The sequence below is a fragment of the Seriola aureovittata genome, chromosome 2 (assembly GCF_021018895.1).
Source record: "Seriola aureovittata isolate HTS-2021-v1 ecotype China chromosome 2, ASM2101889v1, whole genome shotgun sequence".
NCBI lineage: Eukaryota > Metazoa > Chordata > Actinopteri > Carangiformes > Carangidae > Seriola > Seriola aureovittata.
In genome coordinates, this window is record NC_079365.1 from 26,710,604 (window position 1) to 26,724,049 (window position 13,446).

At 40.2% G+C, this 13,446-nt stretch overlaps 1 protein-coding gene across 10 annotated transcripts in view; it reads left to right on the forward strand.

The window, feature by feature from the left end:
- Positions 1 to 1,566: 1,566 nt before the first annotated feature.
- Positions 1,567 to 13,446, forward strand: part of slmapa (sarcolemma associated protein a) — a 57,024-nt gene continuing 45,144 nt past the window's right edge. For 6 of the 10 annotated variants that reach the window (XM_056392286.1, XM_056392279.1, XM_056392312.1 and 3 more), the window contains exon 1: positions 1,567 to 3,373. In XM_056392286.1, the coding sequence (XP_056248261.1) occupies positions 3,176 to 3,373 (198 nt within the window). In that variant the 5' untranslated portion in view covers positions 1,567 to 3,175. The remainder of the gene's footprint in view (positions 3,374 to 13,446) is intronic. The other 4 variants (XM_056392359.1, XM_056392319.1, XM_056392336.1 and 1 more) reach the window with 1 other exon arrangement.

Genomic DNA, 13,446 nt, shown 5'->3' on the forward strand with positions numbered 1-13,446 from the left:
TGTTTTTTTTGTCATTTCTCCTGTTAAGTGATGACAGCATTAAACAAAATGAACAGCTCTAATGCCTTGTGGTGTTTTATCCTCTCCTACTTAACTATTCTATTGTCTCATCCAGCATTGATTTGGTCTCAGCTGTCAGTTCACCAGAACACAGCAGGGACGTTTCTGGAGTCATAAGCAGAATTTGAACCCTTCCCATGTCACCCCACACCACCCTGCTGTCCCAGTCTTTAAATCAAGTCACCTGGATAAAACCTTAAGATGGAACTGATTCTCATTCTGTGTTCAATATACTGCAAGTGATACTGAAAAGTTACATTGGTGGTTTTAAGAATGTGGTCTACTGAAAGGTAATGTAAAACAACAACAGGCAGCTGATAGAAAACCAGTTTAAACATACTTGCTGAGTTTAAGGCAGGAGCCCCAACTCCCCAAATGCCCTTTTCTTTGAAACCAAACAATAATCAAAATCACAGGGTTGTTGTATCCCAATTGAAAAACCAATATGTTTTTGTTGGTTTGTTGTTGACTTTATACCATACAGCTGAAAATACAGGATAAAAAGTGTTCTTTTATTGTCATCCTGGGGGGAAATCTTCACTCTGTGATCACCAGTCTGGTTTAGGCTGGGAGTAAATAAATAATAATCTTTTTTTGTGATTGTATCATTTAGCCTACTTTTGTTTATTTTGAAAAATCACAGTAACGTTTCTGTAATATTGCAGTGCTTTGACATTTGTAATATATCCAATTATACATTGAAATACAAACTTTACATTTTTTGTTGCTCTAAGAAAAGCTAAAGTGTGCATAATTTACTGTTACTGGTTGTCCATGATACAGGCCTATTGGCCATTCTATATATTGTTGACTATAGACCAAAATCTGTTATATTTTCAGTTACTATATTAATTGTATTGCATGGACCCTCGTGCAGACACACAGGATTTTACGCCATACCATTTCGTTCTACACAATTTGATGAACTGAAAATTTGTTAAAGAATTTGCACCACTGAAGTACATTATATCCATCCAATTCCACCCTCCATCTTGTAATCTTGTCGTGGTCGGGAGACCCGATGTTAAAATCTAGTTTAAGACCTTCCTTGCTTTATATTTTGGCTGTTTCTAAGAGTACTGCCAGGCTGCAAGCAAAAATTATTTTCATTATGCATTATTCTAAATCATGAGGAGTTATTTTCTTTAATAATTTACTGATTGTTTAGTCTAAAAAATATCAGAAAATAGTGGGAAATGTCCTCATTATTCCCTGAACCTCAAATAATATTCAAATTGCCTTTTTTTCTCCCGACCAACAGTCAAAAACCCAAGGATGCTGAGTTTACTTAAACTATTAATCAGTTATCAAAATTGTTGCCAGTTATTTTTACGACAGTTTACGTCACTGTCATTATTATAATTCAAAAACGTTTTCATTCGTCAAAAAGCCGAAATTAACAGTACATATTTTAATCAAAAATTAAGATTAGTTTTTTTTCAGAGTCAGTCGCTTTAATGTTGTGAGCGGTAAATAGAGTTGATGTGATTGGGGCCGTGAACGCACCACGCCTGTCTGCTCTCTAGTTACAGTATGGCGGCTGGGACTTGCGGAGGAGGACAACTTCTTCTAGATTCCTTCCAGAAAACTGAAGGAAGGCGACGGCTATAACTCAAAACCGCCACAGCAAACACTACCTGGACTGAGATAAACGACGACAGCGCGACGTGTGGCTTGTACAGAGCTTTTTCCTGGATGATAATCGGGCTGGTGTGATGCGTGAGGAGCCGCAGTCAAGAAACTCCCCTGATTTTTCCGCGTCTGTTTCTGCCCTGACTGTCAGTTAGCCGGCTAGCTGTTCGGCAGCAAACCCCTTCATGCTAACAGTCGCTTGCAGGGCTCCGTAGTAGCCAAACCACGGGCTAGCTTGTTGCTTTATTTGCTCCAGGAGACAGGGATGGCATTTCGCCCCCACTCGGTAAGCGAACTGGTCGAGAAGGGTGGGGAGAAAACATTTGAGGACCTAGATGATAAGTTTGTCAGCACTCACTAGCCTAGCCTAGCCTAGCCTAGCTTGCTGGTACAACGCCAGAAAACGTTGGCCGACAGTTAGCGCTTCGCCTGTCCACTAGCGAGCTAGCCAATTAGCATTTTAGTTGCACAAGAAGACCAGCTAATCCCCGGTTCATCCCGGCTGAGTGTTTGAAGCCTCTGCACTAACTAATTCAGACGGAGAGTGGGCACTGAACTGCTTTAGTTGGCGGACCTTTAATTGACCGTTAATGTATTACAACTCAGGGGTGTTTTGGTTTTCAGTCTTGCTAGGTGTCGTTAGCAATCTTATAGGTGTACTCTGGAGGGAGTGGTAACGTTAGGTAGCTAGCTAAGGTTCCCTGTATCAGGGCAACAAGGTCACTCAGATTATGACAAGCTGTAAATGACAAAAAAGATTACAGATGACACATTACTGAACGTCAAACGTGTGTAAACCGACTGGCGTGTAGCACATCGGGGAGTGTGCCTGTTGTTAGCTTGCTGCAAGACAAGACTTAACCCAGCTAGAGAGCGCGCTATAATTTAGTTAACTGCTCCTGATAGACATCAGATAGTTTCCTGAACTGACAAGGCACTTGATCAACAGTCACAATTATTGACGTGAGCCCTTGCAGTCTTGGGGGACTAAAGATCAAGTCTGCAGTGGCTGACTGGCTTCCCTCACCTACTTCAGTGCTGGAAGAGTTTGATGGACGTGAAAGGCTGTTTGCCAGGCTGTCAGTGCTATACTCAGTCATGTATGTCTTGACACATGGCACCCTGGTCTGTACATAGTGCCTGCTGTCAGATATAGGTTTCGTTATGTAGCTTTGGTGGACAGTCAGTGAAGGGAATGTCTTGTCTTTTTTATACCTGTTGGTTTGTTTTTTATTTTCATTTTTTTCAAACACAGGAGAGTCTTGTTGAAACAAAGTGGGAAAGCGGTACAGCCCGGGCTGTGTACAGTGGACAATGTTTATAAGTTAGTGCCTAAAAGCTCAAAGGACGAACAATTCTGCCTACATACAGGCCACATATATTGTAGGTTATTCATTGGGGATTGCAATAGAAGGCTGCCACTCTGGATCAAGAAAACTTGTCCCTCGTGTCTGGTTGGAGTAATACTCTCAAGCCAAAATCAATGCCTTCAGCGCTGGCTGTGTTCGCCTGCCGACCCAACTCGCATCCATTCCAGGAGCGGCATGTGTACCTGGATGAGCCAGTCAAGATTGGCAGGTCGGTGGCTCGGTGTCGCCCGGCCCAGAACAATGCCACCTTTGACTGCAAGGTTCTGTCCAGGAATCATGCCCTGGTTTGGTTCGACCACAAGACTGGCAAGGTAAGAGAAGATGATGATGACAATGTGATTTTGATTACTGTAGATTCCCCACGGAATTGGCTTACCACCAGGATTTCAGATGCATGGGGTGGAAATCTACCCAGTTGGATGTTTACCTGTGCTACCAGTGCTGTCACAAATACACACGCTCTTTTACATGATAACAACCTGGAGCAGGTTTTTCTCCCGAGTGTGAACTCCGCTCAGACCTAAACAAATTCAGTTAGTTTAAGGGTGCGTTCACATTATGCATGTTTAGAGGTAACTGTCAAACTCTGGAGCATTGGAGTTGTAGACATATCCAATGCTGTACTTGGAAAGTAGCACGTAATCCCAGTTAAGGACAGGAAATGTTCCCTAAACTCAAGGGACTATGGATAGAAAGATGCAGTTGCTGTTCCTCAAGCTAGGGAAGCTGAAAAAGAGCAGAACAAAGTGAAGTCTGGATCAGTTCTTGCTTTATGTTGCACCCTCTGCCAAAATATTTATCTAGTTGCAGACGGTCTACCAAACCCTGTGCAATTAACAAGCTACATGTAAGTCATATGACTTCTGTATCCAAACTATGGCTGAATGAATGAAATACTACAAATACTTAGCTCTTCTCAACCATGGCAGGGTAAACTGGAACTTTCCGTACCTGGAGTCCTTCAGAACCTGTTTAGGTTGTAATCTTAACTCTTGTTTTCTGTTTACACTCTACTTTAACAACTGTGAAACTGAGGATGCATGTCATAATATGAGCTCTTCTAAAAGGAATTAGAGTTGTCTGTTATGGAAATTTTCACAAATTTTAAAGACAGAGATCCATTCAACCAAGATTAACTTTAATTTTGTCATTGCACATTTGCCTATCTTGTTTCAAATACAAGGTCTTATTTTGTTGTTTGCCCTGATTTATAAAACAGGTCTTCTTCATCTCCACCATTTATTTTCACAAATAACAAAGATGTGCTTTTTGGGAACATTAAAATTAAAACTGTCTTGCATCAAAACAACAAATCAAACCATAACAAATAGAGAGAAGCCTTGTGAAATATCTAAGTAATTTCTATCATTATGAAAGGTGTGAGTGTTGAACACAAAACTGCATTTCCTTGTTTGTATATTTCATGATTTTGTCAGAAGAGCTGCAGAGCTCATTTTCCAGACAACAGTTAAACTTATTCCCGGACTAAACAAAATTCAGTGCAGAAGTCCATTGAGCAATGTCCTTAGTTGAGTCTAGGACTAGTCTTAATTCTTGTCTGGGAAACCAAAGGTCTGAGATCAGACGGATCAAATCTGTGCGTTGTAGCATCTGTCATTGTGTGGCTTCAGTGCGTCTGTAGTTTCTCCGTAGAACAGGTTGAACAAGCTGAGACAGCCACGGGATTACCCAGCTATGTGGCATGCAGGGACTTTGAAATACCCTGTGTGTGTTTGTGTGTGTGCACACAGCAAAAGCTATTTATAACGACACCAGTAGCGTCATCCTTTCCTCCTCTTCAGGGATAAATGGACACACATGGATTGACCAACATGCACACACCAACATACGCTGATTTATTGGCACTTGTAATTCGCCAGTGTTTTGAAATGGATTGAACAGAAGATCAATAATTTTTGTTATTGATTAATCACCAGAGGTTTTCACAGCTCAGAAAAGGGCTGTGCTGGTACTCTTTTGAGCTGATTAACACAGTCAATTACCTCTCAGTATAACAAACCTTGTCACCAACTGGGTCTAAGTAATTTGCAGTGCTGAAGTAGCCCAATGGTATAAGAAAGACTTCACCAGTGTGGAATGAATTACAATAGGCACTCTATTTTCCTAAATGCAAGAGAACCTATGAATGTCTGTTTTCTGGATAAAGACACTTTTAAGATGTGAAACGCTTCACAAGGTGGGCATGTTTCCAAAGGGGAAAAACATTCAATTTTCTTGCTAGAAACTTAAGTCAATCTTTAAGTGGGACACAAGACTTTAGACCGATATTTTTGTTAGTGTATTGTGTATATGTATTGATAGTGGCTTAATGGTGTGACTTGGCATCAGTGTAGACAGTTTGTTGGCAAATAGATGTGACAGAAGAAATTTACTCATAAAAAACTACAAGGTAATTTTAATGTACAGATAATGATAAAAAATTTTTTTATATCATACGTGTATTTACCTGGGAACGTGTGTGGGAAACAGGGTTAGTACAAATAACATAACAATACAACAAATACAAAATATACTGCATTGAAATGTTGGAAATTATGGCTACACTGTGAAAAGGCAATGCCTCAGTGTTCACTTTTTCAGACACACACACACACACACACACACACACACACACACGCACACACACATACACACACACACACACACACAGACAGGAATTAAGCACATAGACCTGGGTTGCATAACCAATACCTCATAACTGTAGGTTCCTCTTGCAGTAAGATGTTTGTCACATGAGTCTGCAGTTTACTTTTGTTCAAAACCAGCCAACAGTTTCACTTTACAGTATGATTTTGAAACGGTTTGATGCAAGTTTGTTGCTTTCATCTGTACTGTTCTGCATTGTGCTTGAGAGCGTGTGAATGGAATACAACTCAGGAACCACACTTAGAAAAAGGTAAAATGTCATTGTAAGCTGTTGTAAAATACAGCACATATTGACACTTTGTCATTCCGGCGCCTTTGATGCTCAGCAGTTTGCCCCTCCATCTTGTCTTTGTGGGATAAGCTTGCACCGGAGAGGAACAGGTGTGATTGGTTGCATCCTGTGATTGATGAACCAATCAGTCGGCTCAGTGATCCAGCAGATTGCTTTATTATTGATGTTATCATTCTGTACATCAGAGCAGGGTTTACTTCTACTTTGAGACTGGAAGACAGAGACAAGGACGCCTCACTCTTTGCTTCTGAGGGACTGATGGATCTTGTATTTTAGATCACTGAAACTTGTTCATTTCTCTGACTCCACTGGAGCTGCTGGAAAAATCACAACATGGTGACATCATGGCTTTTACATTTGGTCAGTTTTATTGTTTTGCAGCCAGACTGAAATGTGATTAAGGATTGAGACCTGTAACACTGTAATTACATGTTATGCACTGTAGCCATCTGATGTCATGGCCTCCTGCTGGGACTGTTGCCTTGACACTGACTACTGTGAAGGAGGGATGTACTAATTGACATGAGCACAGCTGTTGGGATGAATATCTAGAGGGGTCTTTGAGAGAAAATAATTATGTGTGTTCTTATTTAAGCAGCAGCCATCACAGGAAGGTCAGATCAGACCCAGCTGCTTGTCTCTTAACCCTGGAGGTCCTGGGATGTCAGTTTGGGAACCACTGTGCTAAAGGAGCTGAGAGACCAGCCAGTCAGACAGCCATCAGTCCAACCAGGGGATCAGTCAGACAGTTACTCAGTAAAATACCCCAACAGTGAGATGAGATGTCAGTGCTGTGTCATTTACGGTTGCTTTCTTCTTGCTTCCTCAGTAACTTTAAAAAAAAATGTCCTCAGATTGAAATGTGATTAACGATGTTGTGATTACATTGTGTATATGATATAATACGAGACTCCATCACTACATATTTTCAATATATAGTGCTTTCTGTTTATCATTACTGCAGCAACTACAGCCACCATACATCAAGAACAGCTGAAGCTTGTTTACATTCCATGAAAACAATATAAAAAACTATACAACCGTGCTAGTGGCCCAAAATGTTGCCAATGTTGGATGTAAACTGTTTCTTAACGCCCCTGAGTTTGGTTTGGATAACATTCTCAACGTGGAGATGTTGAATGCAAAGTACTTCTCCCTCACTGTTGCGGCAGACACACACACATCCTGCCTGATCATAATTAGGGCTGGGTGTTGAATTTCAGTACTTTTATGGTACGGACTGTCAGTAGCACTGACAAAAGAGCCACACTGATGCACTGGGTGACATGCTCCTTCATTACCACACACACACACACACACACACACACACACACACACACACACACACACACACACACACACACACACACACACACACACGGTTATTTTGACTCAATTCCACATACACCATCCTGCTGCTGGAAATACACACTAGAGCACCAAATGTGTATTAATACCCTGCTGAAAATAGTCCCTAACAAATGCACTGTTGCCTCCTGTTTGAGCAATGTTTGCTACAAACTATACAGCCAGCTGCTTTAAGAAATTACTAAGGCTTTTTAAAACATGAAACGACATATTTGTGAACTGTTGAGAGGTATTGAGAAACAGCATGTTGTTGGTTTTGGTCTTTTCATGGATTTTTTGACAGTAAAAAAACTGTAGCGTGACACCAGACTTAATACTTAGGAGTGTATGTTTGCTGTCAGTGCAGTAATGGCAGCAGTACTGTCCAGCTCTTATAAATCGTTTTGATTTTGACATGTACTTGTAGGAAAACAACTGGTTGATTTAAAAAAATTGATAAAGATTGCATTTCATGTAAGTTTTAGCAGTTCCAAGGTCATGAGTGCATGACTCATTGGGGGACTTAATTGAATCGAGCCATCATTAATGTGACACCTGTGCTTTTCTTGTTATGACCAGTCAACTTGTGTGATGTGAAAGTAGCCTATTATGATAGTGTTACAACTTCCCACCTAGAAATGCTATCCAAGAAGCATCCATAGAGCCGAGACAGGGCGGTTGTGTTGCTGTCATTAACTGTCATTAAACCAACCAGCCTGTCAGTAAGCTACTCAGAAGTCTGTCAGTCAGTTGGTAGTGTGCTCAGGCAGATACGTAGCAGATTAAACCAGATTTAGGACTCAGTGGAGATCTCTGTAATACAGCTGTATCACTTAGAGTTATCCAGCCAGCCATTCACTCATCCAGTGAGCGTACACTGAACCTCAACACGTGCCAGTTGACCGGATCAGACCAGGTTTATCCCTCTAGCGGGCATAGTTGTAACATGTCAGAACTACGTCTGGTAACTCCGCATACAGTCACAGCCCTGATGCTGAACATGGAAAAGTAAATAGAGTATCAGTTAATTTTAGCTGCTACTCAAATTCTGATTTTGGTGAAGCATGTGACTGATGAGTTTTTTGATACCAGCTGGTTAAGAGCTGCTAGTTGGGAGGTGAATTTAATTGTCCAGCTTCTTGCATTATTTCTGTTAGTATTGTGCTAGCATGTGTTCATACTGCTGCATCAGCGCTGGTGCGTTGGAGCTAAATTTGTCCTCTCTTGTCCGGCATGTTTCCCTGCTGGCGGCCTACAGTATGTGCTTCAATGCAATATCTCACATCAAGAACTGCAGCATTTCTCTTCAGGCCAGCATCATGTTTGGTCAGCTCTCTGAGAAGTGAAAGAATGCTGGGGAAGCCCAGACTGTAATCGTACTATGAATGTATGATTTAAAATCCTTATCAGCTTGAAACCTCATGACTTAAACAGGTGTAAATTCCAGTTAGCAAGTAGAAGCTTGTACTGGCCTTCACTTAGGGAATATGCCTCTTGCCAGATAAAAATAAAACTTTTCCTTTTTTTTTTTACTTTCTTGTTTTTTTTTTTTTTTTTTAAACTTCATAAAGGTTCCATGGTCAGTTATGTATTGTATTTAGCTCTCGGACTGTTGCTAATTTCAAACCTTTTTTAACTAAAATGAAATAAAAACTTATAATGACAACATAAAGACTGAACCTGTCTACTTAAAATATCCATCACAGAGGCTGTAATTCCATTGATGGGAATAAGTGCACTGTAAGTAAAACTGTGATATCATAGCTTTCCAAACTGTCAAATCATGGGCTTACAAACTAAATAAAAGTTCATCAAGCTAATGAAAACTAAAGGAACTGGGAAAGACGTTTGTGTGTGATTCAAGCTGGGGGGGGTGGTAGGTTTCAGTGATGCTAACAAGTGTTGATGTTGCTAATATTTAGCATGTCATCGCGTTGACTAATGGCCGATTTATGGTCTGTTAGAGCTGGTTTGTAAGACGACCCCAGTTATAAATCAAAAGTGTTTATACCTGATCCATCCACACTGGAAGGCAGAGTGAAAAGCTGGCCGTTACAGAGCGGGGAAGACGTGATATCAATTGAAAATGGGGATAACAGCTCACATTTTCAGACAGTCTCTGTGTATACTTACATTTGATCTTTGGAGGATAAACCCGTAGATTTTGGTAATAACATGTCCTTCGCTCTGGGGCCACCCTAAGGAAAAACTCGACAAGAATACGTGAATCTAAGTATTATCTATTTTATATAACAATTTCAGTTCCTTGTGTGTAATGCACTTTACAGCCTCACTTATGTAGTAGTATGGCTATACAATAACATTACAGTGCAAATTAGCATCGCTTTTTAATTTTGCACAGACTGAACCACTCCACCCCCGCTGTTCAGATCACTGCTGTACATAAGACCATATATGTAAGCACTCTCTGTTCCCCATACTCCAGCCATTCACCTCTGCATATAAACAGTTAACTACATTGCACAACTGTACATACACACTGTACCTATTGTAAAATATTGCATAACCTTTTCTGTAGTACTTAATCCTACCTGCTTTTTATTTGCACATTGTTGGCTTTGTACCTTTACTCTGTACAATGGCAATAGAGTTGAAGTTCTAATCGTAATTGTTTATTGAGGTCAGTAAGTAGATTTAAGGCCTTACTGGGCGATTTGTGTGTTCATTAGACCTGGGTGTTACAATCTTGTCGCAACAGCACTGTTTTTTTACCAGGACGTCTCATCGTATAGATGTTCAGGCTGGGTGAAAGATTGTTATTGTCAGTTTTGTTTTTAGGTTATGAGAACATATAAACACAAACACTCACGCCCGACAGTAGATGTGTCATTACAATGCTCTAGGCCTCAGGTGGGGCTGGATATACTCTGAAATGGAGAACTGATTCTCCACTCCTTACCTTTAGTGACTGCTGAACTGTGAGCGCCCCCTAACAGTCGGTGTCAGTCATTGAGCATAAAATTAAGGAGAATGAATGAATGAGGTTATAGCTGCATGACTAGAATTGTGATTTGCGTAGCTCTCAGACCCAGGTGTTACCATGTTTTTGGCATTGACTCAGGGCCAAAATCTCTGAATAATTATAGCATACATGAAAACACAGACAGTTGAAATGTGTTGAAAATACACTGCCATCCCAACCCGCACTACACATTCGAGGAACCAGCCAGTTGATCACTTAACAAGGGTGCTGTTTTAATACAGCATCATTCACCAGAATTTTTAGTCTGTTTGTGCACAGTTGGGTAGTTGGTTTGTGATAAAGATGAGCAGAGAGCTAATCAGTCAGTCAACCAGGCTGCTGGCGAAGAGCAGTGCTGACAGCAGAGCAGAGCTGTTTTCTGGTGTCAGTATTCTACAGCATGGTAATGGCCTTAGTTTGAATACCAACACAGCACAGGAACGCTGTTATACAAACCGGACACAGCTCTATAACTCTCTTTATATCTGAGTGTGTGAGTGTGAAGGAATAAGACACTGTTGGCAGGCAATGAACCCTGGCATACTCAGCTTTGGCATTGTGCACGTTTGTATTCAGTGATAGGAATTCTGCATCCAGACACTGCATCAGGACGCCATGATGGAGCATTGGAACTGGAAGTGACATTTATTACATTTGTGAAACTAGCACAGACAACCAATTTACATATGTTTGTTTTACATGTGTTTTGCGTATGTTCTTTTGCTAAATGTCCTGTTTCCTCTGACTTGTAGTGAGGTCAACAGTATTGTGGTTCATGACCCAGCGCTATGGAGGACAGAAGACAAAGAATTGGAGCAGATTTTTGAGGTTGAGATATCAGTACTTCAGTTAAAGATATAATCAGTATTATGCAAAAGGTTTAGGCACCATTTAGATGAGCCATCACAGTGTATTGAAGGTCAGGGTTTGCCTATTAGTTAGTTACACACTTGTCTTCCTCCCACTTTTCATCCTATGTTGGCGGGTATACACTGCGATAATGGGCTGCGATATGTTTGGTCGTAGCTCTGTGGTCTGTTCAATGATGGTTATTGTCACATTCAGGGACAAAATTAATTTCAGACATTGTCAGAAATTTATGATGACTGCTGCTACAGCCTACATCTACTAACCAACCAATAAATGCAGCATGAAATGATGCACTGATCAAGGTTGGTTGTGACATAATGGCACTAAGTTTTACTATCTTGAACTTGATACCTGAACATGCGGGGTCAGGTTTTATAACTTGTTCATACATGATGCAAGCTGTGAGAAGGAATGTTTCTTTAGAATGCAGGGGCGTGAAATCCCATTTAATAATTATATATCTGTTGTATCAGTCTATTCTACACCCAACAGTATGCAGAGCTCTATATATACATATATTTTTGGCTTCAAAAATAGTGAAACTATCTTGTGAATACTTTAGTGTTTGGAAGATTGACATCACCAAGCCATACAAATTAACATGCTAGCTGTTCACTTTGACCAGAATAAACTCAAGATGACGGATGAACCAGTTGGGGTTCTATTGTCTGGTGAAACAACTCATCCTGAGTCTCCGGCTCTTCAACACTTCCTCAAACATGAGCATATTGTTAGAAGTCACCACCAGCCACCAGAACACATGATGCTAAATCCTGATGTGGTTTAGGCTGAGGTTAACTCAGTTACAGCAAACTCACCTGTCCAGACTCTGCAGTAGTTTCAGAAGTCCTCTGTTGAAGTTACAGCCAATGAGATATTTTTCAACAAATTAAACTGTGAGGAGACTCAAACATCTGCATCATTTATTAAAACATGATTTAATATTTATTAAATGACACCTCAGTGTATTAAGTAATTGATTTATCTTGACTATTGCTGCAAACTTGTCTTCATTGCATAAAGAGTTTCATAAAAAATGTAACTGAAACAAATACCATTAAATTAAATGATAAAGCATGAGTAAAGTGACAGTATCTTATTTGAACATAAGACTTTGGATACTAAGAAGAACTAGAAAACACTATATGTTAGCTACTTGATTTTAAAAACAATTGAGATTTTTGACACAGGAGAGACTTGGCTCTCTTGCATTGAGTCAAAAATAAAAAAAATGTAGATGTATAATTTTGAAAAATACTCTATGATCCCTTCAGATGTCCAGTTTTGTCCATCTAACAATCCAAAATGTAACTACCATCTTACTCTCTTTTTCTTTACAATGTTATAAGCAGGGAAAGTAAATCCTGATATTTGAGCAGTTGTATTCAGAAAATGTTTGACATTTTTGTTTTATTCATTACTTAAATGATTAATCAGCCCTCTGTAGACCACTACAGAGGCAAAGCTGAAAATAGTAAGCTAAAATCTGTACCCGAAACACTCAGGCACTAATACTCACCTATCAAGGAAACACACACTCTGCAGGAATATTGTCACATGCTGACTGATAAAACCCTCTTTCTGTTTGCCAGTAGCAGCAAACCGCCTCTTTTGGAAATGGTGGAAGGAGTCCAGGCTTCAGTCAGCTGGCTCTCTGCACCGACACACTGGGATCAACTAACTCTCCCGCTCTCTCCATCTACAGCCTCTTTCAGACACGCACTGTAACCTATAAATGCTCTGCCAGTTTTACATGTTGTCATCCTGTTTAAAACGACTCCAAGTTAACTTTGAATAAGAATCTCACTTAGCATGAGAGAACAAGACGGCTAATGGCAAGTTGCACTAAATATGTCACTGGCAAGTTGCACTAAACAGTTCTTTCACCACAAAACTTCTTGCTCTGGCTGGTTTGTGTGGAAGTTACAAAATGTCATGCGAGCACTGTAGTACTGTCCAAAAATTGTTCCACTATGTTTGAACTCGATGTCCTGATCAAAATCCAAGACTGTCTTTATTCTGCTGTGTTTTCCTGCTCAGCTGCTCTACTTTACACCAGTGGGCTCTACATTCTGAGCATATAGCTGCAAATTACAGTGTGTAAATGAAAAATTATTTGGGTGGATTTGCTAAGCTCCAATGCAAATTATCATTAAAGAGCAGTGTACATTCAGCTATTGCTAATTAATGTTAATTCTGTGAGTAACTGGAAGGCCGGCCAAAAA